Source organism: Dermacentor variabilis, chromosome 2 (genome assembly GCF_050947875.1).
Source record: "Dermacentor variabilis isolate Ectoservices chromosome 2, ASM5094787v1, whole genome shotgun sequence".
NCBI lineage: Eukaryota > Metazoa > Arthropoda > Arachnida > Ixodida > Ixodidae > Dermacentor > Dermacentor variabilis.
In genome coordinates, this window is record NC_134569.1 from 113,370,120 (window position 1) to 113,397,974 (window position 27,855).

The 27,855-nt window shown below is 48.1% G+C and overlaps 1 protein-coding gene across 1 annotated transcript in view; it reads right to left on the minus strand.

The window, feature by feature from the left end:
- Nucleotides 1-3,371: 3,371 nt before the first annotated feature.
- LOC142572577 (cathepsin B-like) overlaps nucleotides 3,372-27,855 on the minus strand; it is a 32,178-nt gene continuing 7,694 nt past the window's right edge. Inside the window, exons 3-8 of the mRNA XM_075681791.1 lie at nucleotides 19,347-19,556; nucleotides 16,474-16,589; nucleotides 13,492-13,724; nucleotides 9,691-9,807; nucleotides 4,700-4,828; nucleotides 3,372-3,475 (exon numbers count right to left, since the gene is read on the minus strand). Of these exons, the coding sequence (XP_075537906.1) occupies nucleotides 3,384-3,475; nucleotides 4,700-4,828; nucleotides 9,691-9,807; nucleotides 13,492-13,724; nucleotides 16,474-16,589; nucleotides 19,347-19,556 (897 nt within the window). The 3' untranslated portion in view covers nucleotides 3,372-3,383. The remainder of the gene's footprint in view (nucleotides 3,476-4,699; nucleotides 4,829-9,690; nucleotides 9,808-13,491; nucleotides 13,725-16,473; nucleotides 16,590-19,346; nucleotides 19,557-27,855) is intronic.

Here is a 27,855-nt window from a genome sequence, read left to right on the forward strand (position 1 = left end):
TCGGCCTCCTATTCTTCCCCGCTAATTGGCCATCTTTTTGGAACGCAAGTAGAGCAAAAACTCTGAAGGGGCGATCTAATGTAAGATGCAGCTCCGTCGGCTGTCTGCAGAACGCCTTGTATCTGACGACCCTTCTCTCATGGGATAGGAAAAAGCCTTGCAACGATTTTTACGCCTTCGTCTGTTTTCGATGGACAAATGCGTTTTCCTCACCCTTCGAGAGTTCAGTCTCAGCCAACGACGACTACGTAGCATTTCTGGAGCAGAGAGTCCACGCGACGCTTCAAGACAAATCTCGGAAATCTAAGGCGCTCCGGCCGCTCAAGGACCTGTACAAAAAATGCGGCAACTACGAAGTCATTGAAGAATCGGGCTGGGACGCACTCAGGAGTCTTTTCTCCGAGTTATCTTTAGTTGACTTTCCGCTGACGCCCCTGACATCGACTAACCTCTCGGTCTGGAAAATAGCTGCTGAGTTACTCCGGAAAACCGGCACCGCTGCACTGCTTAGCGTCGGCGTCGCCTTCCATCCTGTGTTTACGGCCATAGACATAGCCTCGGTTGGACCACCCGAGCTGATGACCAGAGAAAATGTCGGAATCGGAGATGCAGTCAACCTGTATGCCACGGCCATTTTCTGGGCGACGCGCTTATCGCAGGGCAGATCTTCGTGGCCGTCAGTCGCCGTCGCCACGGAGAAAATTGCGGGGGACATCGAGAGGCTTACTCAGCTCAGGACAAAAGGCAGTAGGGCACAGCTCCAAACCCTCTCGACTCGATCGCCTTTGCTGAAATTCTTGAGTGAAGCTTTCGGCGGATTTCAGGTGAGCTTCTTTGCCGGGACACCAGCAGTTCTTATCCACTCACCCGACCTCGTCGGCCTCGTCGTGAACATGGTGGAACACACAGAAACGCACATCGTCGTGAATTACCTCGGCCTACGACTTATGATCCAGGTGGCACCATTCCTACCCTATTCAGGACTGAACGACATCCACGGTGCTTTCATTTACGGTAAGCGCACCACCAAAGCTCCCCGTTCGCGACTTTGTGTGCGGGCCGTCGAGAGAGCGTTGTTTCCAGCCGTACATATTCACTTATTTGGCGAGACAAAACTAAAGAAGTTAGCGTCCATGTTGGTGAATTTTGTCCACCTCGTCGTCAAGGAGTTCAACGCAGTGGTCGATGATTCTCTGATCTTTGACAACCGCTCCAAGAAGGCCCTCAAGCACATACTGGCGAAGACCGATTTCCAAGTGCTTGCGCCGGGATGGACGAAGAACGCGGCGTTAGTATTAACGTACCTCGACAGCTTACCTGCTGTCGAAGCAAACAGGTCGGCCCTCAGCACCTACGTTGAATACCACCAGCGCACTTTCGTGTACGCCTTGGAACGCGGAGCGAGAACGCGCTGGAGTGGTTCGGCGTTCAGCGACGACTGTTGGCACGAGTCGAACCCTTGGACAGTGTACGTACCGCTTCTCGCCTTCAATGGGACGCAGGTCTTGGACAAGGGCCTCCTGGACGCCATGCAGATTGCGCGACTTGCACCGAGACTCGGACGATGCCTCTTCGACATGCTCCTGGAGGCAGCCGACTCGAACAAGGACGACGAGCGCTGGTTGACAGACAACACCTGGCGGAACCTCATCGATGCCGAATCGATTTTCAAGCAGCAGCTGGTTGACCTGCGATTTGGTCACCTGCGCGACGTGTTGGCATCGCGCACCGCCTTCAGGGTCTTCAAGAAGGTCGTCGACAGCAGCGACGTTGTAGACTTTACCGTTATGCGCAAGGGAGGTAGCATGTTCACCTCCGCGCAGATGTTTTTTGCAAGCCTGATGCTGCAAAACTGCGAAGTTAACGGAACATCTCGTAAAATCAGGCCCTCAGCTGACGGTGAGAGGTGGAGCATTGCCCTCCGAAACACCAAGGAATTTGCCGAAACGTTCAACTGTAGCCTGGAAACCCATATTAACTGATGGTGATGCCCGAGCAGTTGGATATGAGTGCGTCATCACACTAATACCAGAGACTGTAGTGTTCCTGTTAAGAACTTCATTTTCTAGTCACGAAAGAGGTAACTCTTTCTATTATGTTTAGAAACTTTTTCATACTTGTAGTTATGCCATGTCATTAGCTGAATGCTTCCTCGTGATGTTGGCTCGTTAGCAGCGAAGATACCCCGCTGATTGCCGCTGCATGTGGCGATCGGTAAACGTACTAAGAAGCCAACTCTGCGATTTGCTTTGCAGAGTAACGTCTTGATGGTTGCCGAGTCATGGTACTCGAATAATTGCCTCTGAAGCCTATAAAACAGCTTGAAACATCCAGCCTTATTTGCTCTCTTAAACAGCATAAACTGGACTGAAGTTGTACACATTAGAAAGCACAGAAAAGCATATGTCAATACTTCTGTCTAAAAATCTGGCTTTTTACGATGCACGTCGTAGTGGGAGACCCCGGATTAATTTTTACCACATTTTTTTTTTTGACGTATGTGCAATGCACGGCACACGGACGTCTTTCTTTTTTTGCATTTCGTCCCCATTGAAATATGGCCGGCGCGACGTCGTGCTTAACACTAGAACACCATAGACGCTAAAACACCTCGGCGGACATCTCTGTCGTTGTCCGCTTTACGTTGTCTCCTTTTCATCAATACATGGCAGCGTCTACTTTTCTTTCTCTTTTTTAATTTGATAGTTTGTTCCAATTTTAAAGCGAAATTTTCTTTGCCTACCATTACATGCTTTCACCTGATCGGTCGCTCGTTCGCTAGTCCCATTTGACCCCCCCTATCCCCCCCCTACCCCGCAGTATAGCAGCCTTCTGCTGCAATTATTCGGTCACAATCACACATTTGTTGTTGTTGCTGTTGTTGCTCGTGGTGGTGGTTGTGTTGTTGCAACTTCAAGACATGACTCATACCGCGCACGAGGGGGATTCGCCACAATGTTACTTGTTCCTAGGCGACGTGGTACATCTGAATGACAACCTGAAGGGCCCAGACACATGCGCATACAGTGTATAGCGAATAAAAATAGGAGACAGACAAACGGACAGACATATGTTTGCGTCTTTCAGGCAGTCGTTAAGCGGTACCAAAAATTTCTTGCGCATGTATTTGCAACTTTCAGACTGTAATTAAGATGTACCAACTAGCGCACCAAGTTTTGCTAGACTTCATTTCTGGTGCAGTGGGGCCTTCCTTCTGTGTAGGCGCTCCGTTCGTCTGTAGGCGCTCTGTTCGTCGCTCCGTTCGTCTTATTTTGGAGACAGACAAACGCGCTCATCAATTTTTCGAGCTAATGCTGTTCATATTACGCTTGGCGATAACGCGAAGAACGACACGGTAGCTTTGAGTTTTTCTTTTATCTTTATTAGTCGATCGAAGTGCCTTGCCTGGGGATTCCAGCGATGATGTCGTTTTCTATACCACATTCGTTCGTTCCACGAAGAATTTTGAAGTACCCTGCAAAAAGGAAAAGAAATTCTGGCATAAACCATCGTAGATGACCGTCAAAGTCAGCAATAGATTTGTTGCATGACCCTGTTTCCCATAGAGTTTCCTACGATAATGATGCTGCCGATCACCGTGTCATTCCGTGATCCGTGGCAAGCCTTATGGGCACATGCGCCCACACACTTACTGCAACGCGATATCTGCTCACTACAAGATGCGCGAGTGGTCACATAATTGAAACGTGATCCGGTGCGCGCCATGTGCTCGCCCCTGGTAACGTGTTGGAGACGACGTCACCGCACGCATCTGTGTTGGGCGCGCGCTTTCCTTTCAGCGCTAGCGCTTTATCTAGGTGGCATCATCGCTGGCGCTGCTCTCCAATTGCGCGCTCCACTCTCTTCGCCTGCAGACATGTGTGTAATCCTCTAGCCTCCCGCTCTTCTTCTCCATAAACCTTGTTGCCCTCTACGTCTATATATAGACCGTGAAAGAGCCATAATGTAAAGTTGGTAAAGTAGTTTGAAAAAAAAAATATCGCTTTAAAACCGCGCTATTAAAGCAGATATCATGCATAGCTAACGTAGTTTTATTTATTTATTTATTTAGTAATACTGGAGGCCAATAATTTGGCCGAGGCAGGAGGGGTTTTTCAGTAAGCAAAAAGAAAGTACAGACAAGCGTAAATAATGTTGCATAAAATGAAGATAATGCATAAACAGAAGTGGTGATGATACTTCGACATCACTAAAGTTCACAAAAATGCTTTGCCAATGCAGCCACAAAATCATTTGACTCAAACACAGCAATGGGAAGTGAACTCCACTCGCTCAGCTCGAGGGAAAAAAAAAACGTGCTGTAAGGTGGAATGAAAGCCAAGAAAACATCATCCGGAAAATTTTCTATAGAACATTTTCAGCACTCATGTTTTCTAAAAAAGGCTTAACGAAGGAACGACTGAAGGAATGTAAAAACGTTGTGACTGACTGACTGTCTAACAGAATCACTCATCGATCACTTATCGACTCATCACTCACTCACTCACTCACTCACTCACTCACTCACTCACTCACTCACTCACTCACTCACTCACTCACTCACTCACTCACTCACTCACTCACTCACTCACTCACTCACTCACTCACTCACTCACTCACTCACTCACTCACTCACTCACTCATGGATCGATGGATCCATCCCTAAATTACTCAGTGAACTAGTTCATTTCATGTTTACCTTTGTCGCCCCAGTTTGGATTCCATGAGTTGGCTGCAAGCCAGTAGGGCACGCCATTTTCCGTGCCCCATCCCAGGATTTTGACGGCGTGTCCACTCTGCTGGTCGCTGCTAAGCCTCTGGTAGACGCCTGCACGTTATATTAGAAAAGCTCATTAAATTTATTTTCACACCCCATTACATACACAGGTTTCGCGAGTTTAGTCGTGCGTCACTTCCTCCTTTGAATGCCGCTGACCTATGCGCGTTGTCGACGCTGGCTTCGGTGTCGAGGATTAGGGCGAGTTAGAACCACTAGAAGGATTAGGGCGAGTTGAAACAGACAATTCATTATCATTATCATGACAATAGCCATCCTGTCCGTTGCAGGACGAAGGCCTCTCCCAGCGATCTTCCTGTACTCCTGCCTTGATCCATATGCCCGTATGACCCCATCATATGCTCTAGCTCGTATCGTACGCTTATCGTATGACTCCGTCGTGTGAAGACCCAATTTCTTGCCGTCTATCTATTAAACGGCAGTGGGCTTTGGCTGCATTTACTGTTTTTCTTAGGACCCATAGTGCTTCCAGCTCTCCCCTTCAAAAGAGATCTTGCTCCTCTGCGGTTGCAAACTACCTTTGGTTGGATACATTTAGCAGCAGAGTGACCTTTCTCATTCGTCGTTGTATATGTTCTGGTATCTCTGTGGTTTGCGTGCCCTCCTACCTCCTATCGCCATTGTTGCTCCTAAGCAACGCGTCTGCATCTGCTAGAATCATTTGCCAATATTTTAGCATTTAGGTCCACCGCAGGCTAGCGCCCTACTGTGGCTGCGCCACTGCTATAAAAGAAAAAAATAATCCGACATTGCTCTTTGTATACCTTGCCATTAAGGTCACAATTCTGGCTCTCTATTTACTTAAAGCCTTTTTCTGAACCGCGGGAACGTGACTTTCATCATTCCGGATTTTATTAACGCGCCATCTCGCTCGGAAATAGGTTGCCGTTCGCGTTCCGCGAGCAAAACGTTGTCGTCGGCTACATCACACTGAATGAACAATGTTGAAGCGAAACCATCGAATGGTCCATTGAGCAAAAAAGCCGGCGTCTGTCGTCTGTAGCAGCGGAACTGCACCTAAATTCGCATGACATTGGCTGCGATGCCACGTCACGACAGCGCCTCGACGGAGCATATCGGGCGAAAGGGAAACCGCCTGCCTCGATATCGCGCCAGCCATTGTGTGAGGGGAGAGGGCCTCGCCGCGACGCCTCGTCACCTTCACTCTCGCTCTCGGAAGCCGGCCTTGGTCGCTGCTGCTGCTTCCTCGGTCTCTCGTCACGCAGGACGTCGGTGGCAAGCAGCGTTGGGATGCAGGCTGCTGGCTGGCTCGGGCAGCGCGTACCGCTATGATACATTACTCGCAGCGCAAAACTCAAAAGACCGCTCAGCGCCGTTCAATTGGACATTAATGCTTTCACACGCACAACCGATAAGTAGTACTTAAGTGTCCCCGGAATTTCGTGATGGATGAAGCGGACGCGAATACTAACCAATATTGTTAATTACGCGTCGCGTGCCCTCTGAGAGCACGTGGTTGAACCACTTTCTGCCCACCATGAAAGACCCTTTAGATACAAACTGGTGCCTTGGTGTCGTCATCTTTAACAAACCATCACTGCGATAGCAGTTAGATGCTCGAAGCCGGGTTTGCTGCGTCCATCCGCACTTCCCATCATGCCAACGACGACAGCTATCATTGTCATCGTATCGTTCTCAAGTTACCAGCTCATCAACATCACCCTCGCCACAATGCGAAGGAAAACTAAACTCTGCCCTGCACCGCCACTGGAAGAGAACTCATGTTCCTGCAACACTGTGCAGTTTCGAAACCGGACGCCCTAACCACTGTGTTATCCCGCAGCATTGCGGCATGTCAATTTATTCGGGGCTTTCTGCCCTCGACAGCCTCTGAGAGTGATTGTATTTGTTCCTTTATTTCCGATGCGACAACAGTCCCACAACAGACGAGGGCGACGTTGTGTGCAACGCAAAGACGTCCTTTCTGGGAATGTGGCGGTCTCCGCCGTAAGGGCCTGGTGCTGTTGCTGCAAATATGCTCAAAACCGGAGGAATCGCTGCAACCTTCTGAGTTTTTTTTTTCAGTCATGTTTACAAATTCTTTTTTTTTATTTTTTTATAATCGATTTCTTTCTGGAAACATGAAACTTTATACCAGGCTTCTTAGTTTTATTTGGGTGTATACAGTTTTTTTATCGCTACACACATAATGGATATGAGTATTTATATCCGCTATGCGTACTGTACTTCTATCAACTCAGCTCGTACTCATATCACGTAGAGACAAGAAGAACACCGCCATCAAAATTGGAAAAAAAAGACATTTTGCATATAACAGATATCTTACTTACCGTACAATGGAAATAATTAGAAAAGTTGAACGTATGATTGGGTATACTAACGACACCAAGAAAGGGAAGGCGCCAATATAATATGCACGCCCATTCGAGCTAGGGCTACAGGCTATTCGCAACTTTCACAGATGGTAGCGACGCCATGCGGCAGCCGTCGTAAGCCTCAACGAGGTGATGCCCGCGTTTCGTAGCCGCGTCGCCCGTGTTCAGTTAGTGTGGTGCGCTGGAGCCTTTGTTTTGTATTTGACTGGGGTCCCTTTTTACAGCGGTATTTCAGAGCTCTGCAGTCATCTACGCAGCTGAGGCACAGGTTGCCTTTCGCAGTGACACTGTTTTGACGGGTTACGTGTTTGATGAAATGGGCAAGACGTACAAAAGCAACAAAATGTGCTGTGTGCCTCAGTGCACACGCCGTGCAGTCAAAGGCGAGGTAAGCCTTCACTCGTTTCCTTGCGAGGAACCAATGAAAAAGGAGTGCGCAGTGAAATTGCGCATTGGGAAGCCTGCCACAAAAACAATCTGTTAAGTGCATACTCTTCGAGAGCTGGCTTCTCGCACGCCTTGCCATATCTCGTGGCGTCGTTTCCTTGGAAGTTTTGCGTCAGCAGTTTTTCAATTTTGTTTTGCCAGCTGTTTGTTGGTGATGGCGCAAATCTACAACGTGTGGCACTTGCTTCCTGTTATTCTGAGCATTCGCTCTCTTTGCCACTGTGTATTATTTTGCCCAGCAGTCCCGGCACAAATTCTAACTGCTTGTGCTGAGCTCACAGCAAACATGTCCTTATAAAATTTTGCTAGCTGAGCACTCAAATGGTTCATATCAGCTCTGTAAATTCTTAACTTGTCCCAGTCTCTGAATGCGACTTCATAGAAGAGAAGTTCCTCAAACTTTTGTGCATGCTGGTTGGTGAGGATATGCACAATCAGGTACGGCTCACAGCCTGTGTTGCCTGCTTGCTTGCCTGCTTTGCAAGGGCAGTGGCCCTGTAAGAAAAAAAAATTGTTGCGCCAATGCAGGACAGGCACTCTTCATGTTATGTGAATAAACGTGACGTATTGCGCTTTCTCCCGTTTCATTGTGTATATTTTTTCCTTTCGTGCTGCCTTCGTGCAGTATTTTCTTAGCGGCTTTTTGCATCTGGGTTCCAAAAAAATATTCATGTAAGTACTGGAAGAACCACTTTTGAGGTGTGGGCAGGCGAATCGAGTTCTACGGTTCATCGGAGAATGACCAAATCGATGTAATGATCCTACGGCGATGAAATCAGCTTTTCGGCATCATTAAACGTTTGCCATGTGCTGTACGACTGCATAGACGATGCTTTAGCAAATGAATGCGAGCGAATACCCTTTGTTTACTAGCGCATAAAGGCAGCATAGTTTGCCAGGCAACGCGAGGCAAGGGTTCGGACACCGAAGCCGTGGCAGTACACGGGGCCCCTCTTAACGTGTAGCGGTGCTCACAGCCGCGCATCGTAGCAAAAATGCAGACGACGTGAAGCAGCAACTCGTGGTCCCTTTACGCATAAACCAGTCTGCCTGGAAACGCACATGTGTCAGACGCACTTGCAGGCTGAAGGGCGCAGCCATGTGCTCGCGTGTTCAAACTAAGAGTGGACGACCGAACATGTAGTACACGTATACCATGCCACACGCACCAGCAGCAAGCAATTCATTTTCACAGAGCGTTGGGGCCCGCTCACGCCTCTGCAGTAAACGCAGTGAGCTGTTTTAATTTCCTGAAGTGCGGCCACTGAAGCCTATTCGGCGAAGGACTCGAAAGAAAAAGAATACAAAGCCAGTAAATAGCACATGTACCCATTTTTATGGTTTCGTCGCTCCTAAATTCGAACCACAGCTCGTGCGGTTTCTGCCGCACTTGTGATGTTTGCAGGCACAATCCTTGGACGGTGTACTACGAGACTGTGCATTCTTTCAAGCCGCAGCAAACGATGTGTCCTGCGTTCAACACTTCTTCACCTTCAACCAGTCACCGAACACGCGTTTCTGAACCCCCGATGTGGGTCATAATACATCCCAGAGTCAGTGGTCTTTGAAATGAAGACATGACAATACCACGCTGCGGCCGGAAACACTATGCGATCCGATGCAGCGTGTACAATAGCCGGTGGCGTCTGCACGATCCCCTTAACGACAGCCATATTGAATTTCGAGTAGCGCCACCTATAGGCGGTGAAAGTTGCGAATACTCGCAGCCCAACGTAGGGGAGAGGGAGGTGGCACGTGTGTTTGAGAAATCCTATCCCCTGGCGTGTTCTAAAGAGTGCCACTGTTTCCACCAATGCTGTGTGCGGCACGAAGGTGGTTGTGCTATTGGTTACAATGATGTGAACTCGCATGTGTGATTGGCTGGTTTGCGAATCCTTTGTACAACTGAGGGCTTAAAAACTCATGTTTGGTTGTGTGGAGAGAGCGGAGCTTCGGGCTTGGACTCGGACAGCCACCGTGCACTTGAATCATCGAGGGTCGCCGACTTCAGACCTTCAACACCTTCCCTCCTTGACTACCGTTCAAGCTACGAGAGGACAAAGGGAAAGTAAATTAACTGGTCCTTACCGCTTTTGTACGAGAAAAAGTCAGCGTAGACGTCGAAGTCCGCTTCGACGGGGCCATTCTTGAATATCTCGGTCTTTATTTGCGTCTCGTCAGCCGCAATGGAGTAAACTTTCTCCCCTGCGAAGAGAGCGGACGCTGAGAAAGCGCAAGCCACAGCTTCTGCAAAAAGCAGTCACAGGTGTTGTACCATACTACGATGAACCAGTTGGGAAAAAGAAAATTGTGCTAGTCTGTTAAAGGGCTCAGTGTGTCTACAGTAGTGACACATTTTTGTTTTCACTCTCAAGGAGAAAGCAATGTGAACATCGACGTATGCGCTAATACCTTTCTGCTGTGCACTCAAACACCAGCGTTGTAGAACTTCTGCAGAGCCCTCTAACATGGTTGTTGAGGAACTTCGGCCATGGATGCAGATGATCAGCATTTCACTCTGAGCTCCACTTCATAGGTCTCGGCTACGGCGTCTGCCACATCCTCATGAGCTCTAAGCGCTAAATCCAACGAATCAATCAGTCAACCACTTCTTGATCTTTGATCTCTAAACCATTTCCCCCGTGTTCTCCTCGTGTTAATCTTTCCTCGACCATTTTGCTGTCTTTTGCTAATTGCACGCTCGTTAGCTTCATTTCGACTATCTTTGTTGGCCTCAAAGTTTGGCTTTCATACCTATACCGGTAGGAATATAATCTTTTTTTTTTAATGCAAATGATGTTCTGCCTCACATCAGCTACATTGTGGTAGGTGGGTGCTTGTCTCATCTCGTTTCGGGCCTCTCTGACAAAATACAGCGACGTGTGCACCAGGGTACCCCAGAGCAATGACTCCCTACTCTACTAATTAGACCATAAACCCATGCACAGTTCTCTCGTGTCAACTAGTGCTTTGAAACGATGTGCGTCATGTCACGTGCCAATAACTTGCTCAGAAAAGCGAACGCACTTGCGCGCGCGCAAGTTCTCGTAACGCCACAAACGCACCAATGGATGGCGCTTATAATTGTCAACACAACCAAAGTCCTTCACGTGCGTTACGGCGCGTCGCAACGAGTTGCTTTCAAAAGCGGCAGCGCGACAGTTTGTCTTATCCTCTACTCTGCTGCCAAACCGACGAATAAAATTTCCCTTTCACTTCTTTTCAGGAGGAGGAGGAGTAGATTTTAATGAAGAGAAAGGAGGATAGGTCGACTAGCCTGCTATTCTTTACTGGAGAAAGGGGAAGTGGGAAATACAGGGAAAGGTAGGCGGCAGGTGATTATGTTATGGTACAATGAGCTACTATATACACGTTGTCCAATATGCGGATGCGCTCTGTAGACGCAATACACGCAAGAGTAATCTTGTCGACACAAGAAGTTATCGCGCAAACACATTGCGCACCGACTGAACGTCTCACAGGTTCTATAGGCGATCGTCTAAACCAGTCTCGCGTAGAAAGTTCAACAGTGACTTTATGGCACGTTGGGCACAGCCAATTCTTCTCCACGCACTCAAAAACTTGTTCCGAAAAGGGGCGCGAGATCAAGCAGTCAACAGTAGACTTGAGTGTTCTTCGTTCGGCCGCAAATTGAGGGCACACGCAAAGTACGTGAGCTATTGTCTCGGGAGTGTGACAGACTTCACATCTTTTCATGCACGTAACTCGCGTATGGTAGCCAAGAAAGCACTAGCTACCGTTGCAGCAACGTCCGAATAGCTTCGCTGAGAAGATTGAGTACTCGGTGATGCTAAACACGTTAATGGAAACTGTTTCGCACGAGCGTGTGTCGCGTTCCTTCTGGTCTCGGACGCTTCCATGTATGATCCGGAACGCGATGCATAAATGCGTCATGCATATTTAGGACACGCGTCAATGTCACAGCAGTGAACTTAGAAAACGTATTAGATGACACAGGTTGTTTTTCGTATAATTTTTATTATTTGTTATCATTTCTTCCGCAAAACAGGCATTCTATAAAAAAAATTTTAATACGTTTTTTGGCCATTAAAATGTATAAACATTTGTTGTTGTTGTCGTCGTCGTTGTTGTTGTTGTTGTTGTGATACCGTCATCACTCTTTTGCACGCGAGCATAGCATGATACATGCGAGCCTCAACATTTTCCACTAGAACATATTTCAGAGCCGGCTTTTCCACAATAGAAAACACTATGCGGAGAAGCCGACGTCTTTAATTACCGGCGTTTTATCGATGAAAGCAACATTACTGTGTGGACTTGTATGTGCCCGTAGAGGAGTATACGTCACCATGGGAACAACGATTGTCGTCGTGAAACGAAACAGCAGAGCATATTAGCATAACATTACCATTATATCGCTGCCGTTGTCGCCGGCACTAGATGCGATGCGCGCATGTGCTATGATGTATAGCCAACGAATGCTGCTGGCACATGGCCGGTGTGCTAACGGTAAAGAGTTTGCGCTATGCCAGAATAATATACGCAAAATACATGCGCATTGGCTGGCGTCGCACACAAGCCATCCTTAGTCTGAAACTGACGCTGAACAAATTGCGCGATAAGGGTACCTCCGCTGTACCATCAAGACATTCGGTATGTAATGGCGCACGACGGATGCCGAAGGCGTTTCATGCGCGGTGCTCCGAGCCGTTGTGGCGATATTCGTGTCGTAGCATTTTGATCATTTTTTACAATTTCTTCGCGGCACTGACTTCCTTCAAATATTTCTGAACCCGTCCTCACAGCCATTGAAACTGTATGTGCTCTTATTTGACATTTGACATTATTTATTTCATCATAAATTTGCACATCAACATAAACAAACAACTGTTGGGCCCATAGCCAAGTAGCCAAGGCTAGTGTGGGCCCATGTGGTTGGTATACATGCGTTTGTGCTGCGGCGATCAGGACAGTGATGAACATATATATATATATAGCCAAGCTGCAGTAGATGAAGTCAGTAGCAGATTAGTGATGTGAAAAATTGGACGTGTGGGACACGTGGAAAGCTGGACTAATATATGCAGGACAGCGCAAATTAAAGCCTGAAGAACGTCGGTAGAGTAAACAATACAATCTTTAGATGATTAAAATTGTCAGACAGAATGTAAATGCGCCGTCAATGGCTGTCTGATGCGAGAAGAGCATTATCATTGTCGCTAGGGCACTTCTTCGGAATACTACTAGGCGAGGGCGGCTTGTAACATTCCGAAGGTCATGTTGTCATCGCCAGTCGTTCTGTCGGGCGGTAGCACAAAGGAATCGCAAATTATTTCTTGTCTTTCTCTTTTTTTGTCATTTTCGTTTTCCTTGGTTTCTTTAGCACCTTATTCGCGCGATCCACTTACGGTTCGTGTTCAGTACCGAGCAGGAATGGGTGGGTTCGTAGGCGGTGACGCGCCAGAACTACATGCTTTTCGATTTCGAGATCTCTCCCTCTCTCGTCATCTCCCTCTTTCTCATATGTTGCCTTGGTGCCACGCTTGACATTAGACGGCGTGATCAACAGAACAGAGCGTTGTTTTTGATTGCAGTCGCTGTCTGCCACATCTCACTGGCCTACCAGTACTACAACACCACAGAGCGACAAACCTTTAGAACTACCGCTGTGAAACTCTACAAAAACACAAATAACAAACAAAGAAAAGAAATAATGAACACAAACCAAGAATTGGTCAAACTTGTCCGATTTGTGTCCTCTTCTCATTACCTTCTTTGTCCTTCAGTGCTAGTCTAACCAGCAGTTTAAAAGCATTACGGTTTGCCAAGTAAGACCTACTTGGTGAGCCGTTATGCCTTTGAGCTGCTTTTAAACGCAGACGCTGTCAGCCGCGTCGAGCATTTTACCCTTGTACTTGTCCTCGCTGTAGTCCGTCTCGTAGCCCTTGCGGCAGACGTGCGTACAGCGGGGCGTCGTTGAGATGTGTTCGCTGCAGTTTGGCAGTGGCCCCACGGTGTGGTGCTCACAGGGCGGGAAGTCGTACGGCTGGCAGCCGTCGTCGGTACCATGCAGGCCTCCTGATACGATACCCCGGTCCCTGTAGAACTGCCACGCGGCTGACGGGAAACCGCCGAGGCAGCTGCGAAAACAGCGCGGGAACGTTGCTCGGTTGACGGGACAACGCCAGCAAAACGCTACAATGCCTCTACGTTGTAAGAGAAAGCCAGCTCGGGGCCAACTCCGATTTTACCATTGGAATACGCGTGAAACGGGGAAATCGTCTGGTTATACAACCGCTGCACCAATTTGAATTACATCTGCTGAATAGAAGAAAGAAACTGTTCTGCGCATCAAGTGTAGCGAGCAGAATCTTGATTTAGGACTTTATAGATTCTGTAAATATTGCATAAAATTGGCAAGCCTAAAAAAAAAGAAAGTTCTATACGAGGCACGGAACTTGCGAACTTGCACTAAAAACTAATATCTCAATTAGGCAACCGGCATCTGTTAGGGCATCTAAAGTAGACATAATTGACACAAAGTTTCTAGCTTTTGTAAGATTTTTACAATATTTTCGAAGTATTTTCAAGTCTTACTTACAGATTAGTGGCATATATTTGAAAGCAGTGTAAAGTACATTGGTTTGCCCGCTTTGGCGTGATGAACAGCGGCAACAACGGCGAGCGCACTTTTCATCCTGCTGCCTCTCGCTTCAGCGCGAACTATAGGCGCGCAAGAGCACCGCGCGCATGAAGCACTCCGCTATCTCGAATTGGCCTGCCTCCCTTTGTATCCATCGCTGATTACCTCCGAGATAGGACACGAACTGGACCTGGGAAGCCAACTGGCGACCCTCGACCAGGCCCGGCGAGCCGCGGTCGCCAGTGGTGCCCTGTCAGAGGGAACCATCCAGGAATAAATCGCGCGACGATTTCCGCAATAATAAAGTTCCATTCTCCCCCTCCTCCTCCTCCTCCCGCTGCCGCGCTCAGCCGCACGATGCGTAGCCGTAGCCAAAGTAGAAGAGAAGCACCCTGACCCGCTCACCTCCCGCCAGCCCCTTCTAGCGCGCTCCCAAAGCCCGCTTTCCCCCTCCCCCTCTTACGCGCGCAAAAAGTAGGCGCGCTTCCTCCCAGCTTTCCTACCTGGGGCGCAAGGGATCAAGCCACAAGTTCCCTCGCACCTACAGTATATGGCGTGCGGCTGCGACCTTGTCGCACTTGCTCTTTATACGAAACCTCACGGCGACGCCGACGACGACAACGGCGAAAATTTGCCTGGAGTGTGCATATAACTGCTGTCGCGATAACGAAAGAACAAGACTTGCAGCAGGTATCAGATTTCAAACGCAGCTGAAAGAACGGGTTAAGTGTCTAGTTATAGTAGGCACGCATTTCAGCAATCCAAGGAATCGCAACAAATCGACCGACCATATGTCGGGCTCAAATGAGCCTCAAGTTCATCAACTCTTCAGTTGGAACGAAGCACCAGTATACTTAATTGTCTTCTGAACTCGTGACCCCTGGTTCTAAGACTCCGCTCCTGCTTTTCCTTTTCTATAAATTTAAAACGTACAAATAACGGTGATTTGATTAAGTGTATCTGTCTTGTGTGTCCTAAGCGTTACAAATTTCAGCACTTACGATACGTGGAGTGCATAACTAGCGCGCCAGAGGAATTTAATTTTATTGCGATAGCAATTGTATGGACATTCCAAGTGCATTTCTACCATCGCCGTGATGTTGCGTATAAAGCCTAAGTACGATAATATCGTCGCCGCGCGCCGTATGCTCTATGCGCCAGGGAAAGCTTGCGAGGGTCAGCCTCCACTCACTGTACATTTTTTTCTCCGTATAGATAAAGAAAGGAGCGTAGACATACAATCACGGTCGGTCACTGTCGCCTACTTTGTTATCACTTTACCTCCTCTCTCTCCCCAGCGTAGGGTAGCAAACCGGATTTCCCCCTCTGGTTAACCTCCTTGCCTTTCCCTTTCCTCTATCTCTTTCTCTTTTCTCCGTATCTTCTTTCGCCCTCTTTTGTGAATAAACGTTTTCTACTACTACCGCCGATCGCGGATGAATTTCGCGCGTGCGAAGGAGGAAAGCGGGGAGCAACGCGCCGTCTTCTGTCGCGCGCGACGCAAGGGAAGGAGTTGGGGGGGGGGGCAGGGGCGTTCAGCTCCGGCGGCTTCTCCTTACGGCGCGGCCGCGCGGTCGCCCTATCATGGCAAGCGATCTACGACGTGGACAAAGTACGCGCAGCGCCGGTAGCTTCGTGGCAGCGCTTTCGACGCATAGTTGGCTTTGCAGAAAGAGGCAGCACTAAGGTCAATTCGCTCACTGCTGCTGCCGCGTTTACTCACTCCAGCATTTTGACAGCAAATTTCCGCGGTCATCGAGCGACACCCGTTCATGTCTACCTGTATGCTTGACACCATGCTTGTGAATGCAGTTAGTAAGCGAATGTTTACAAGCTTACTAATATGCTTACTTTATATAGCTGGCTACCAATTTGCTATCGCAATCGATGCTTCGCCTTTCAGGCGAAACTGCGAGTTTTTTTTTTTTCTGTACTAAAACTAAAGGCGCACATAAGCACCCTTCTATCGACAGGCACCGTTGCTTTGTAAAACAGTGCTTCGATATGAAAGAGAATACCTGACCAATATTCAAGTGGCATTTACTGCACAACTCTGAGTTAGATTAAACTGCAATATTTCGTATCTTCTGCGATACTTTCCCCCTTGAAGAAGCTCCACTGTGGTAATTTATTAATTTGGGTTCAACACGCAGTTCAACTCAAAGTTCTTCATGCAACTGCAATGCACCGTTGAGAGGTCACAAACAGGTCAGCGAGTTAATTTTCGGTCACCTGACTCAACTTACCCACGACCGCAGCTGCCGCAACACGTCAGGATGTCTTGGGCAGAGATGTTCACTTGCACTTTGCCCAGGCTGTGGATACAGATGCGGTCAGATATGGCTTCGACCGCTCCAAAGGCCTGTGTGAGGCAAGTTTCTGCTCAAACAAGCGTGCTCTCGTTACCCCGTTTGAAAAGATACAGCCGAGATTCACAATGCCTCTCGCCTGCAGGAGCGCTTTGTGATCGGCCGTTGGCTTTTTGCCGAACATTTGTGTTAGCTTTATAGTGACATGGTTATGGCAAATTCTTAACAGTGTTCTTAAATAATGACGATATTGTACCAAAGTATTGCCACTGTGTGATGTTTTATTGCGATTTCATATTCTTAGTCTAAAAAAAAACAAGAAATCAGCATTAAGACACACAGGGCAAGAAGCGCGTCCGTACCTTGCTTATTTTACTCTGTCTGCAGGTTTGTATATATCCATTATTTTTGGCTTACGTCTGGCGCAAGCCGCCGTTTTCGGCTTGCCTACCCTGAATGATGGTGAAGTTCTTGGATTGTTGTTTCTTTTCTCCTTGATATATAAAAAATGCGAAACGCAGCCTGCCGTCGTGTTTAATTTCTTTTTTATGCAAATGACTGCATTGCTTATGCTGAAAGTATTGATTTATTTCTGTAGAACGCTCGTCGCGCTTCCCCATTTGGATTTAGCGATTCAAATATGCACTGCAGTCGATGGGGCGTGAGCACTTTATTTGCACATTTTTACGACTTGATCGAAATTACTGAATGTATCGTTTCATAAAAACATGGCTGCAGTAGGTGCAGAAACCCCACTTGCATAACAGAAGTTAATGGAATCTTGGTCCGCTTCACTAATCCGAAGAACTATCTAAGTATTAAAATTGCGCGGCATGACATGGTCGACATATTCTCACGCGTGCTGTCTGTTGCAACAAATGTTCAGAAAAAAATTACCGATAAAATCACTTGGCTTGCAGGCAACTAAGATATTGTTGGAGGTAATGACTCGGTTGAAAGCAGCCATCGAAAAGCTTTTCGACACAGAGATTATGCGGCGGCATCTCTAACTAAACGCTGTGCAATGACGATTTGCCGCAACTTGTCGCTGCCTAATAGCAATGTTTTACAACAGTGATATAAAACAAAACGCGGACATTTGCCCACGCGCCATTCCTTACAGAGAAGTATACATAAGAAATAGCCGTTTTACCCCCAGTACACCTTTCTACGAAACCAGCGCTACATCGCTCAGGTTTCGTAAAGCCTCCACTGCCACTCTGCATTCGTGTGTGTCGCTGTGAAACTATTTTTTTTTTCAGCACTTACATAAGATGCTTAAAGCGTTAAAAATGACAAATGTGAGCTTCGCTGGGTACCACGTGCCTGTAATCGAACGCCTTTCCAGCCGGCTGACTCTCCCAGGCAGCGTGCTGGTCCGCTCCCGACTACGGGGCTATTTGTACAGCGCGCACGGAGCGCTATAGAAAGCAGTTAAGTAATTATTAAATGCACTGACGACTGGACAGAATGTGTTGTGAGACGTTGATAGAAACGGAATGAACATGATTTATAGTGATAGAATCCAGCACGCTGTTCGGGATTTAAGTAGGAAATATAATTTTAAATAGGCAAAGAAAGTCATAAAACCCAGTAAGTGGCGAGGCCTGGCGGTGACATCTTTATACTTAGAAATGAAGTCAAGAGATTACTGTACGTAAACCGACTGTCATTAGGTACAGTATAATTATTGCTTAAAATCGCAGTTAGTATATTATTAGACGCTTGCGCTTTATTCTATGCGTATTGCGAGGTAAAGAAAGTGCACGCTAACAGGCGGAGCTCGCGTCGTCCCACATGCGTGGCGGCGCTCATGCTGTTGTACGCGCGCGAGTATAGCGTTAGCTTGCGATTACCCGCAGTTTTATGATCTCCCCTTGATACAATATGCCATCGACGAGTCGTGCTGTAAATGTATGAGTTTCTTACCTTCGTGTCGCCGCCTTTGTCACACTGTACCGACGCCGAGCTCTCTGCCAACCGTCGGCAGATTGTCAGCGTAGTGTGACAGAGGCGCCGACACGGAGGAAGAAACGCTGTCGCCGACAGTCGGCAGACCGAAATCAAGTGTCGGGTCGGACTAGCGCGAGTAAGCATTTACCATTCACCAGGCGCGCTGCTTGCGGCGGCGACGATGGCCCATCGAGTAAGTCGGATTCGTCGCTTCCGCTGCCACTTTCGTACATCGAAGCATGACGTTCGGGTGCTACTTCGTAAGGATCTAAATTCTGAGCGCCGACGCGAGCTTAAATCCTTTGTTCCAGCTCACTCAGCTGTGTGAGAGACGACATCGGAAATCAGAAGCACACGCTTGGCTACAGCAACGCGAACCACGTATATAACGTGTAAAAGCGTCGTTTCGTTTTCGATGCACTTGGTTTCGTTTCGACTATAGTCAACTACCAAAGCAGTTGGACAGGACACGGCAAAAACACGTATCCATTATCGCAGAAATATTTTACCACTTTGGAAAACATGAACCGCAGGAACATCGACTCGATAAACAAAATAATGCTGTCTCCCACCTACGCCCGCACTCGTCGTCTGCCTCCCACTAGTGCCGGCCTATAATCGCTATCGTGCTCATCTATCACAGTTTTCAGCATGGTTCCAGTGAACGAGTTCATCCTCACTGCAAATAAAAAAATTCTGATAAGAAATGTTGCACGGCGTTTTTCGCGTTACTACTTCAAGATTAGACGCTCTGGCCGTTAAGCTTTCCATTGAACTAAAAAAAAGTTGGTAGCATGACAATTAGTTGTCAGTCCCTTTAACAACTATTGGCTATAAAAAAATGAAACCAAACTTACCCAGCAAGACCCACAACTCGACTGGTCACGGATAAGCCCGATGCTTTTGCACTCCGGCCACTTCTCGCGAGCGTCGAAGGATTCTGGCAGATCTTTGGGAATCTCAGTGTGGCGAAAAGCAGGTAGCCTGTGAAGCCGGTTGTCCGGGTGGACACCCAGCAGGCCTCGCAAGAACATGGGTGACACGTTCCTATTGAAGTTTCGTCCGGCCTGTTGAGCGCAGAAGATGAAGGTTACAAGTGACGTATTGAAAAGATGACTTTTGAACAGTTGGGGCCGTATAACGTAAAACTATTCATTTATGGCTTTATTCCAATCTATACTGAGGTCAAGTTTACGTAACCGCCGACGGAAGCATCGGGAGGTCACTTACAGCGTTGTTTGAAAAGCGCAATCAAACGCTCCCCTTGTTTATAGGAGGTCACTTTTCTTTGCTTTGAAAGCGAATAGCATTGCCTACATTGAGCAGTTTTTCTTATCTAATTGACTGACAAGAGGCGAGAAGCGCAGCGGAAGTATAGATAACCGGATGCGGAGGGGGGTGCCGACGTCTGCGATTGGTCCGGTTCCCTTGCTTAGTTTTCCGTGGCTCGTCGCAAATCGCGGCGGCGTGCAACGGAAGAATAAAAATACCGCTAAAACTGATCCTCAGCAAATAATAGTTTATGCAGCAATGTTGTATATGTGCAGAAATGGCTCAACACAGTTATAGCGTCACCCAAAAATGTTTCTTATACGTTGAGAAATCTATTCTCTCCCGCGGCTCTGAGTAGCCAGTGCCAGAGTGATTAGTGGGCGGCCATGCTTTATTCTTGGGCGAAAAACAGCGCAAAATAAACGCAGACAAGGGAGGAACACAGGACGAGCGTTGACTGGTTTATTCCTTTAGGAACGGCCCCCCATTCTCCGGTTCTTCCGACAAAAAAATCAGTCAGTTCGGTATAATTATGCATCTTGAGTGCGAGCACGTCACTTTGAGGTGTGAGTTTTAGCGGTTTTTTGGCGTCGCGTGAGATGTAGGCGAAGTGGGAGCAGCCTGAAAATTTTTGACCATTAGCGTAGGGTTGATGGCAAAAAAATGCCTACAGTCCTAAAAAAATTGTTTCTGTTGTTCGGCCTAATCATGCATAATCTGTGGGCATGCGCGATATCAGATGAGGAGGTATCGCAGTTTTGTGACGCCACGTGACTGACGGGCGAAGTGGGGGATGGCCCGAAAAATGTTTAACCAATCCTGGAGGCCTGGTCGCAGAAACGAAATAGAAACGATTGGAAGAGCTTTAGGCTATAGCGCCTCCGACTGAAAAAAGAAGAACAAAGGACTGAGAAAGACGGACAATGGACGTGGCTTTCGGACAGCGAATTCCATGTCTGTTTTCCTTAGTCTAAATTCTTGCGTCAAACTGGGACATGTTTCGACAACTTGTCTCAGAGGCACCATCTCAAGACAGCCTGTTCAAACTGATGAGAGTGTTTACGAGGATCTACGGTACAACGACGAGTGAGTATATCGGCAAACCAAACCCAGATCTAAAGTTTTTGCGACGCCGCGCTTATAGGCGGTCTGAACGACGCACCGACTGGACTATGTATAATCGCACTGATGCAGCCATATGGCGGCACACGAAACAGCTTCGTCGAAAGAACTTGGATGCCTTATATAGCTCGCGTCGCACTGGTAGTGGTTTTGGAAATCTACAGCTCTCCGCTGTCCCGAAATATGCAAGAATCCTATGGTGTATTGTCCACAGCGGCTAGCCAGTCACCAAAAGTTTTAGCGGAGGCGCTTGCAGACGTTTTCGTCTCTCCTTTATTCGATGCACCAGAAATGGCGACTTTCTGTCTTTGTGAAGTCAGAGTACTATAACAGCTTCCCACAATCCAGCCTGCCAGATGGACGATGCAGACTTAACTCTTGAAGAGCTGCGACACGTGCTCAGCCTCTCCAAACACTGCATTGCTCCTGGTGAAGACGGTGTGACGTATCAAGCACTGCGGAACATTGATAAGCGTTTTCATGACCGTATATTGGATGAGTATAATGAAGTATAGAGAACCGGTGTAATCCCTGCTGAATGGAAATCGTCTGTGGTAATTACAATTCTAAAGCCTGGGCGCCCTGCAAGACACTTCATGTCCTACCGGTCAATATCCATAACTTCAAATGTCATCGAGAGCGAACGATCCTGTTTCGCCTAGCTGTCAGGCTAGAGAAGCTGACATTTTTTCTTGATGTCATGAGTGGCTTTCGTCGCCGCCGTTCAGCTCTGGACAGCATCTCAGACATTGTCTCAGCGCTCGAATTCGCTAGAGGAAACAAGCATTCCGCTTACATGCTCTTCTTAGACATACAGCAGGCATTCGACTCGGTTCCGCATAAGGTGATTATTTTCGCTTTTGAAACCACGTGCATATGGGGTCGTCTGCTGTGCTTTGGAGACAATTTATCTATCGGAGCGCCGGATGAAAGTGGGTCTCGAAAGATAGCAAGATCCAGAACCGTGATGTGCTGTGTCCCACAGGGCAACGTTTTCTCGCTGCTTCTGATTAACACCGTACTTGCCGTGCTTCCGAGTCGCTTGACTCGGGACAGTGACTTCCCTGTGAGCATAGCTGTGTATACGCAGATGGTATTGTTCTGTGAATAAGTGGCTCTTCGCACCTTGTGCCGTGCCTTCGTGCAAGCTTGCAAAGAGCTCTAAACGCTACTTCAGAGTACTTGGGTGAAGTTGGCCTGCACATGTCACCTACTAAGTAGGCTGCAATAGCGTATCACCCTAAACAGCGCGCTCGTTGAACAATGCGCCGACTGTACCTTGACGAAACGCCGATAAGCTGGCTCCGATGACACCGTTATTTGGGGTTAATTGCAGATGATCGCATCCTTTGGCATCCTGCCGCAAATCACACTCCCTCCTTAAGTATCTGGCCGCGTTGACTGCTAGAGGTGCTGACTGCGACCAGACAATGACACCCCAGGTGTACCAGTCATCTGTATGCTCTCAGGCATGATGTATGCGTTACCAGGCCTGAACGTACCACGTAGTCTGATGGCCAACTGGAATGAGATAATCGCGTTGCCCTTCGACTAATCCTTGGATTACCTCTTCAGACGCAATCTGTTGCATTACTCACTGAAGCGCATGAGTTACCCCTGAAGCTGCAAGTAGACTACAAAGCTCTATATAATATTGAGCGTCTGCACCGCACTTCGACTGGTCAATCGGTACTTGATCGTCTCATTTACCGCCCGTTATATCACATGGCAAAAATGGCGGTATTATTTATGAACATCGCTGATATTTCTGAACGTGCTGCTTCAGTTACGTCTCCGCGTCCAAAAGATATCACCAAACACCAGGGGCGTAGCCAATGGGGGGAGGGGAGCTTATAGAGCTTAAGCCCTCCTTTCGAAATTCTTTTGGGCTATCATGCACCGCCGACCAAAACAACCCCAGACGCAGGAAATAATCCTGGATTTTGTCTATAATGTCGTTTTCACATTAGAAAAGACATTTCAGTGCGAACATTGTAAACTAGGGCTGGATTTCGCGGCAACGGCCATGCACCGGGAGTCACATAACGCAAGGAGCCCCATCAGAGCACACAGTTTCAAGGGCGTTTTGATGCCGAGCGGATTCGTCGTGGCATCTCGTGGAGGCCGCGTAATCTACGGAGCGCATGGATTTCAATGTCGATACTTTATGGGTATAAAGTTCTCAATCTTTTGATGTGAAAGGTGCATTGACATTTCCAAAGTTGTGCTTTAGATCTTCAATTGCGTAACTTTGTGCGTTTAATGTTGTTAAAAACATTTGACGCCAAAGGTGCGTTAACTTTTCTAAAGTCGTACATCCGACCATACAACGAGACAGACCAAATCAACGCACTACAGACGAGTTGACAAAGCACGCAGCAAGGTCCGATGAAACGAAGCGCTGTGGTGGTTCATTTGTGCCGTCATGTCACAGAAAAGAAAATCAACATATTTTTTTCACCTCCGCCAACGCATCCATGTGAAGACACTGAAGCCAGCAAAGGTAACTACGCTCTTATTTAGTCGGTGGCGAGTGGACGTATGTCACGTCGGCTCTGTCTTCCTGCAGTGATTTCTAGCGGCAAATGTTGTCGGATCGACTAGAGCTGGTTAAAATCATCAGTCGGAAGTTGAGAGGACTCTGCGGACACCAATGTTTTGTCAGTAAGTGGATTTTTTGCCATTTGAGAGCCAAAAGTCTGCCAGCCGTGGTGCCGACACGCTAACCCTAACGCCGGCCACTAGGCCTAACGAGGGCTAATGCTTACCGAGGCCCCCGGTGCCGCCGCGTCAGCAATGCGGCAGCCAACAGGGGGCCCGTGCAAGGTAACAGCGCCGAAAAGGGCGAGCTCGACGACGCCACGGATTGGATCACAGTACTCAACAAATGCAACCTCAAAGATAAATGGGCACGGAAAGCCAAGCTCGCCTCAAAAGAGGGGAAAGTGATAGACACTCCACCACCATCAACGAAGCGCGACAGCAAACAGCAAGCGGAGAAATAGATTGCCTTGAACCAAGTCAAGCTTCCCAAGAATGGCTGGAGAATCATTTTCCGCCCCTAGGGAGGCATGGTAGTCAAAGAGTACGATGGACCGAGACTGACCGAAGCCATACATGTAACCGCAAAGATTGAATGGTACAAGGCGTGCCAGTTCGTAAACAACGAGAAGCAAGGAATTTTTGTCTTCTTCACCGCCAGCACGGAGGCAAAAGACAAGCTCCTACGCCTCACACACCTGGACATTGAAGGGAAAGTGCACGGTATGACCGTTCACCTGGCAGTACCCGACGACTTCTCGAGAGGAGCCATCCACGGAATAGGACTCAACACCTCATTGCAATATATCAAGCAGGCGATAACAGAACATGAGGAGAATCCCAAGGTATTGGAGATCAGACGACTAGGACAGAGCAAGACCATCACGCTCACATTCACTACTAAGGAGGTACCGAGGAAAATCAAATTCCTAGATGACATCCTGAACCGTTACTTGCACAAGAAAAAGTACGACGTATGCTATAAGTGCGGAGACCTAGGACACCGATCCGACGTATGCGAGAGCAAGATGGAGAAGTGCAGGGGCTGCGGCACCCCCATCCGAACCTAGGGACATGACTGCAAACACCACCTGCAAGATATGCAGCCAGCCGCACTTCACCAGCGACAGAACCTGCAAGGAGATCTTCAGAACCCCATACATCGTTAAGAAACGACAATCGGAGAAGCTCCTGCAACAGGAGGAGGAGGAGAAGAAACTATCGGAACATCGCAGCAGGCGTGACGAGAGCAAAACGTGGGCCACGAGCAAGGAGCGACTCCGGTCCACATCCTTCCCGAGGCTACCGCAGCAGGCCACCACCACCCCGCTCAAGATGCAAGGGGCACCACCCACCAAAAAGGTAGGCTGGGAAGCGGGTAATTCCGATGACTCAGACATAGTAAGGGAGCTCAAAGAGCAAATGAAACAACAACACGAAATGATGAAACAGCAACAGGAGCAATGGAAGCTTTACCATGAGCAAGTACAAACTCAGATGCTGGAGCTCCGTAATCACGTTATCGAGCTGCAAAGGGAGAACAATGAGCTCAAAGCTCACCTCCGACAACCGGAAGCGCATCAGGAGGCCATGGACGATAAATCGTCCGAAACCGAGCCAGAACCGGCTGCATCTCCAAAGAAAAAGCGAGTTAAAAAGAGCGATTCGGCCCTTGAGAAGGCCGAGGGCAGGGGAGACAAACTTGAGGTAGACATGGAGCGATTCAAAGAGGTAGTACAACAGGTGGCCATAACTACCCAGCGTAACGCAGAAAGGATAGACCAACTCTCTGCTCAGCTCAGCCAACCAGTCACCCCAATGGGAACTAGAATGGACCAACTGGCAGAACAGCAAAAGCAAATGCTTCTGCGGTTGAATCATAGCTTCACTCAAGACTAGAGCAAACACAATATGGCATTGGAACTGTAGCGGCTTCACAAAAAAAAAAAGAAACGTAGTCCAAGCCTACCTTGCGAGACGCCATGGTCCCGACATCATCGCGCTGCAAGAGTGTGTAAAAACGCTAGACTGAGCGGGTACAAAACGTACCCAAGCCTGTGGCCAAGTACTCAGGCAGCTACCCTGGTGAAGAGAAATATCACTGTCATGCAGCATGATGTAGGATGCACGCAGATTGACTACGTGTTAACGGAGATTATACCGCAGAGGAGGAAAGAACGCAGCCTGCTAGTGCTGAACAACTACAGCCCTCCTAAACTAAGGAAAGGCTGTGGCTTCAGGGAGCTCTTTGCCAAAGCGCAACCACTGGCACAACGGGCAGCAGCGTCTCGTAATAGTAGGAGACTTTATGCGCCCCACCAAGCATGGGGCTACAACCCCTCCCAGATTAAGGGGAGGGAATTATGGGATTCCATGATATAATGCAATTTAACACTCCTCAACGATCCATTCGCACCGACCAGACAGGGGAACAGCGTGTCATACGACATGACCCCCGACCTGGCCATGATCGAAGCGGACGTTGAGGCCACATGACACAACACGAGAGAGAATCTAGGCAGTGATCACAGAATCATAGTGATCGTTGCCCAAAATGGGGTCAAAATCAAACGTGAGAGGAAAACACTCAAATACATCCATTTGCATTCCTTCCGCGACAACGGAGAGGGTTGCGGGGAGGTCACCAACATAGCTGAATGGACCAATGGCATCAAGCAGGCGTGCAAAGAGGCTGAGGAGGAAATAGAATTAGATGAGGAACAAGACTGGGTTGATAGCCACATGATACAACTGTGGCAAAAGAAAAAAGAGGCAGAAACGGAGCTCGCCCAAAAAAGAGGCACCGTAACCTGAGAAGGAGAATAGCAGCTCGCAACAAGGAAATTGAGAGCCATGGCCAAACACTAAACAGACAACACTGGAACGACATCTGCGATAGACTAGGCGAGCAATTAAGCTCCGTCACCACCTGTAAACTATTGAGACACCTCCTGGACCTAGACAGCACCAAAGCTGAGACCAGGAGAAAAACGCAAAGACTGACACACAATTTCCAGGGGTCGGAGGAGGATATGATCAACCAGATAAAAGAGAGGTACATGGGGAAACAAACACCGAAACATTCCCCGACTATAGCGGTGAAAACAACGAGGAGCTAGACCAACCAATCCCCATAAGAGAGGTCCAAGCTGCCTTAAACAAGCTCAGAGGAAAAACCGCGGCTGGCCCAGATGGGGTCAACAACAAGATGCTTAGAAACCTGGATGACAACTCCGTCCAGCAACTAACGGCATTCAAGCAAAATTGTTGGGAGCGGGGGGGGGGATACCCGGGGAGTGGAAGAAAGAAAATCTAGTCCTCATCCCCAAACCAGGGACAAAACTCAAACTAGAGAAGCTGAGGCCAATATGGTTAACTTCCTGTGTATACAAGCTCATGAAGCACGTCACACAGAACTGGCTGAACGGATACTTGGAAAGTAAGGAACTCTACCCAGACTGCATGGAAGGATTCAGAAAACAACTATCTACAAACGACGTCACGCTACAATTCAAAGAACAAGTATTGGAAACGAAGACTAGCGACTCGAGAGTCATAGTGGGAATGGACGTCAGCAAAGCGTTTGACAACGTCAAACACCAAGCGGTCCTGTAATACCCCAATCACCTAAATGTAGGAAGCAAGCTATACAATAATATCAAAATCTTCCATACAGACCATAGGAATCGGGGGCACAATAAGAGAAAACATTAAGCTAGGCAAGAGGGGAACACCGCAGGAATCGGTGCTATCCCCTACCCTTTTTAACATTGCAATGATCGCGCTGCCAGAAAAACTCAGAAAGCTAGAGGGCCTCTGCCACACTCTCTTTGCTGACGACCTCACCTTTTGGGTCGACAGAGGCGGGAGCGATTGCCAAATGGAAAACAGCCTACAAAGGGAAATTTGGGAAACGGAAAGCTATCTGAGACCCATAGGGCTAAAATGCTCGCCAGAAAAATCGGAGATGCTAATCATGAGGAAGTAGCAGGTCAATATCGAGCTCCTGGTCAGCAACATCCCGGTCCCAAGGGTGGACAAGATCAGGATACTGGGTATGTGGATACGAGAAAATGGGAGAAATACCGAAACGATAAACAGACTGGAAGCCACGACCATCCAAACTTGCAGGCTTCCCAAGAGGATAGCAAACGAAAACGCGGGGATGAAGGATGCGAACCTACTTAGGCCTGTCCACTAGCCGATCATTAGCCGAATCACCTACGCTATCCGTACTTAAAGACAACTGAAGCAGAGAGAGACAAGGGTAGACATCCTCATCAGGAGAGGTGCCAAAACCGTCCTAGGTTTACCACCGTGCACATTAACCGAGACGATCCTCACCCTAGCAGTGTCAACACCCTAGGCGAAGTGTGCGAGGCGAAACTCACGGCACAATATGTCAGACTAACTGGCAGCAAAACGGGCAGA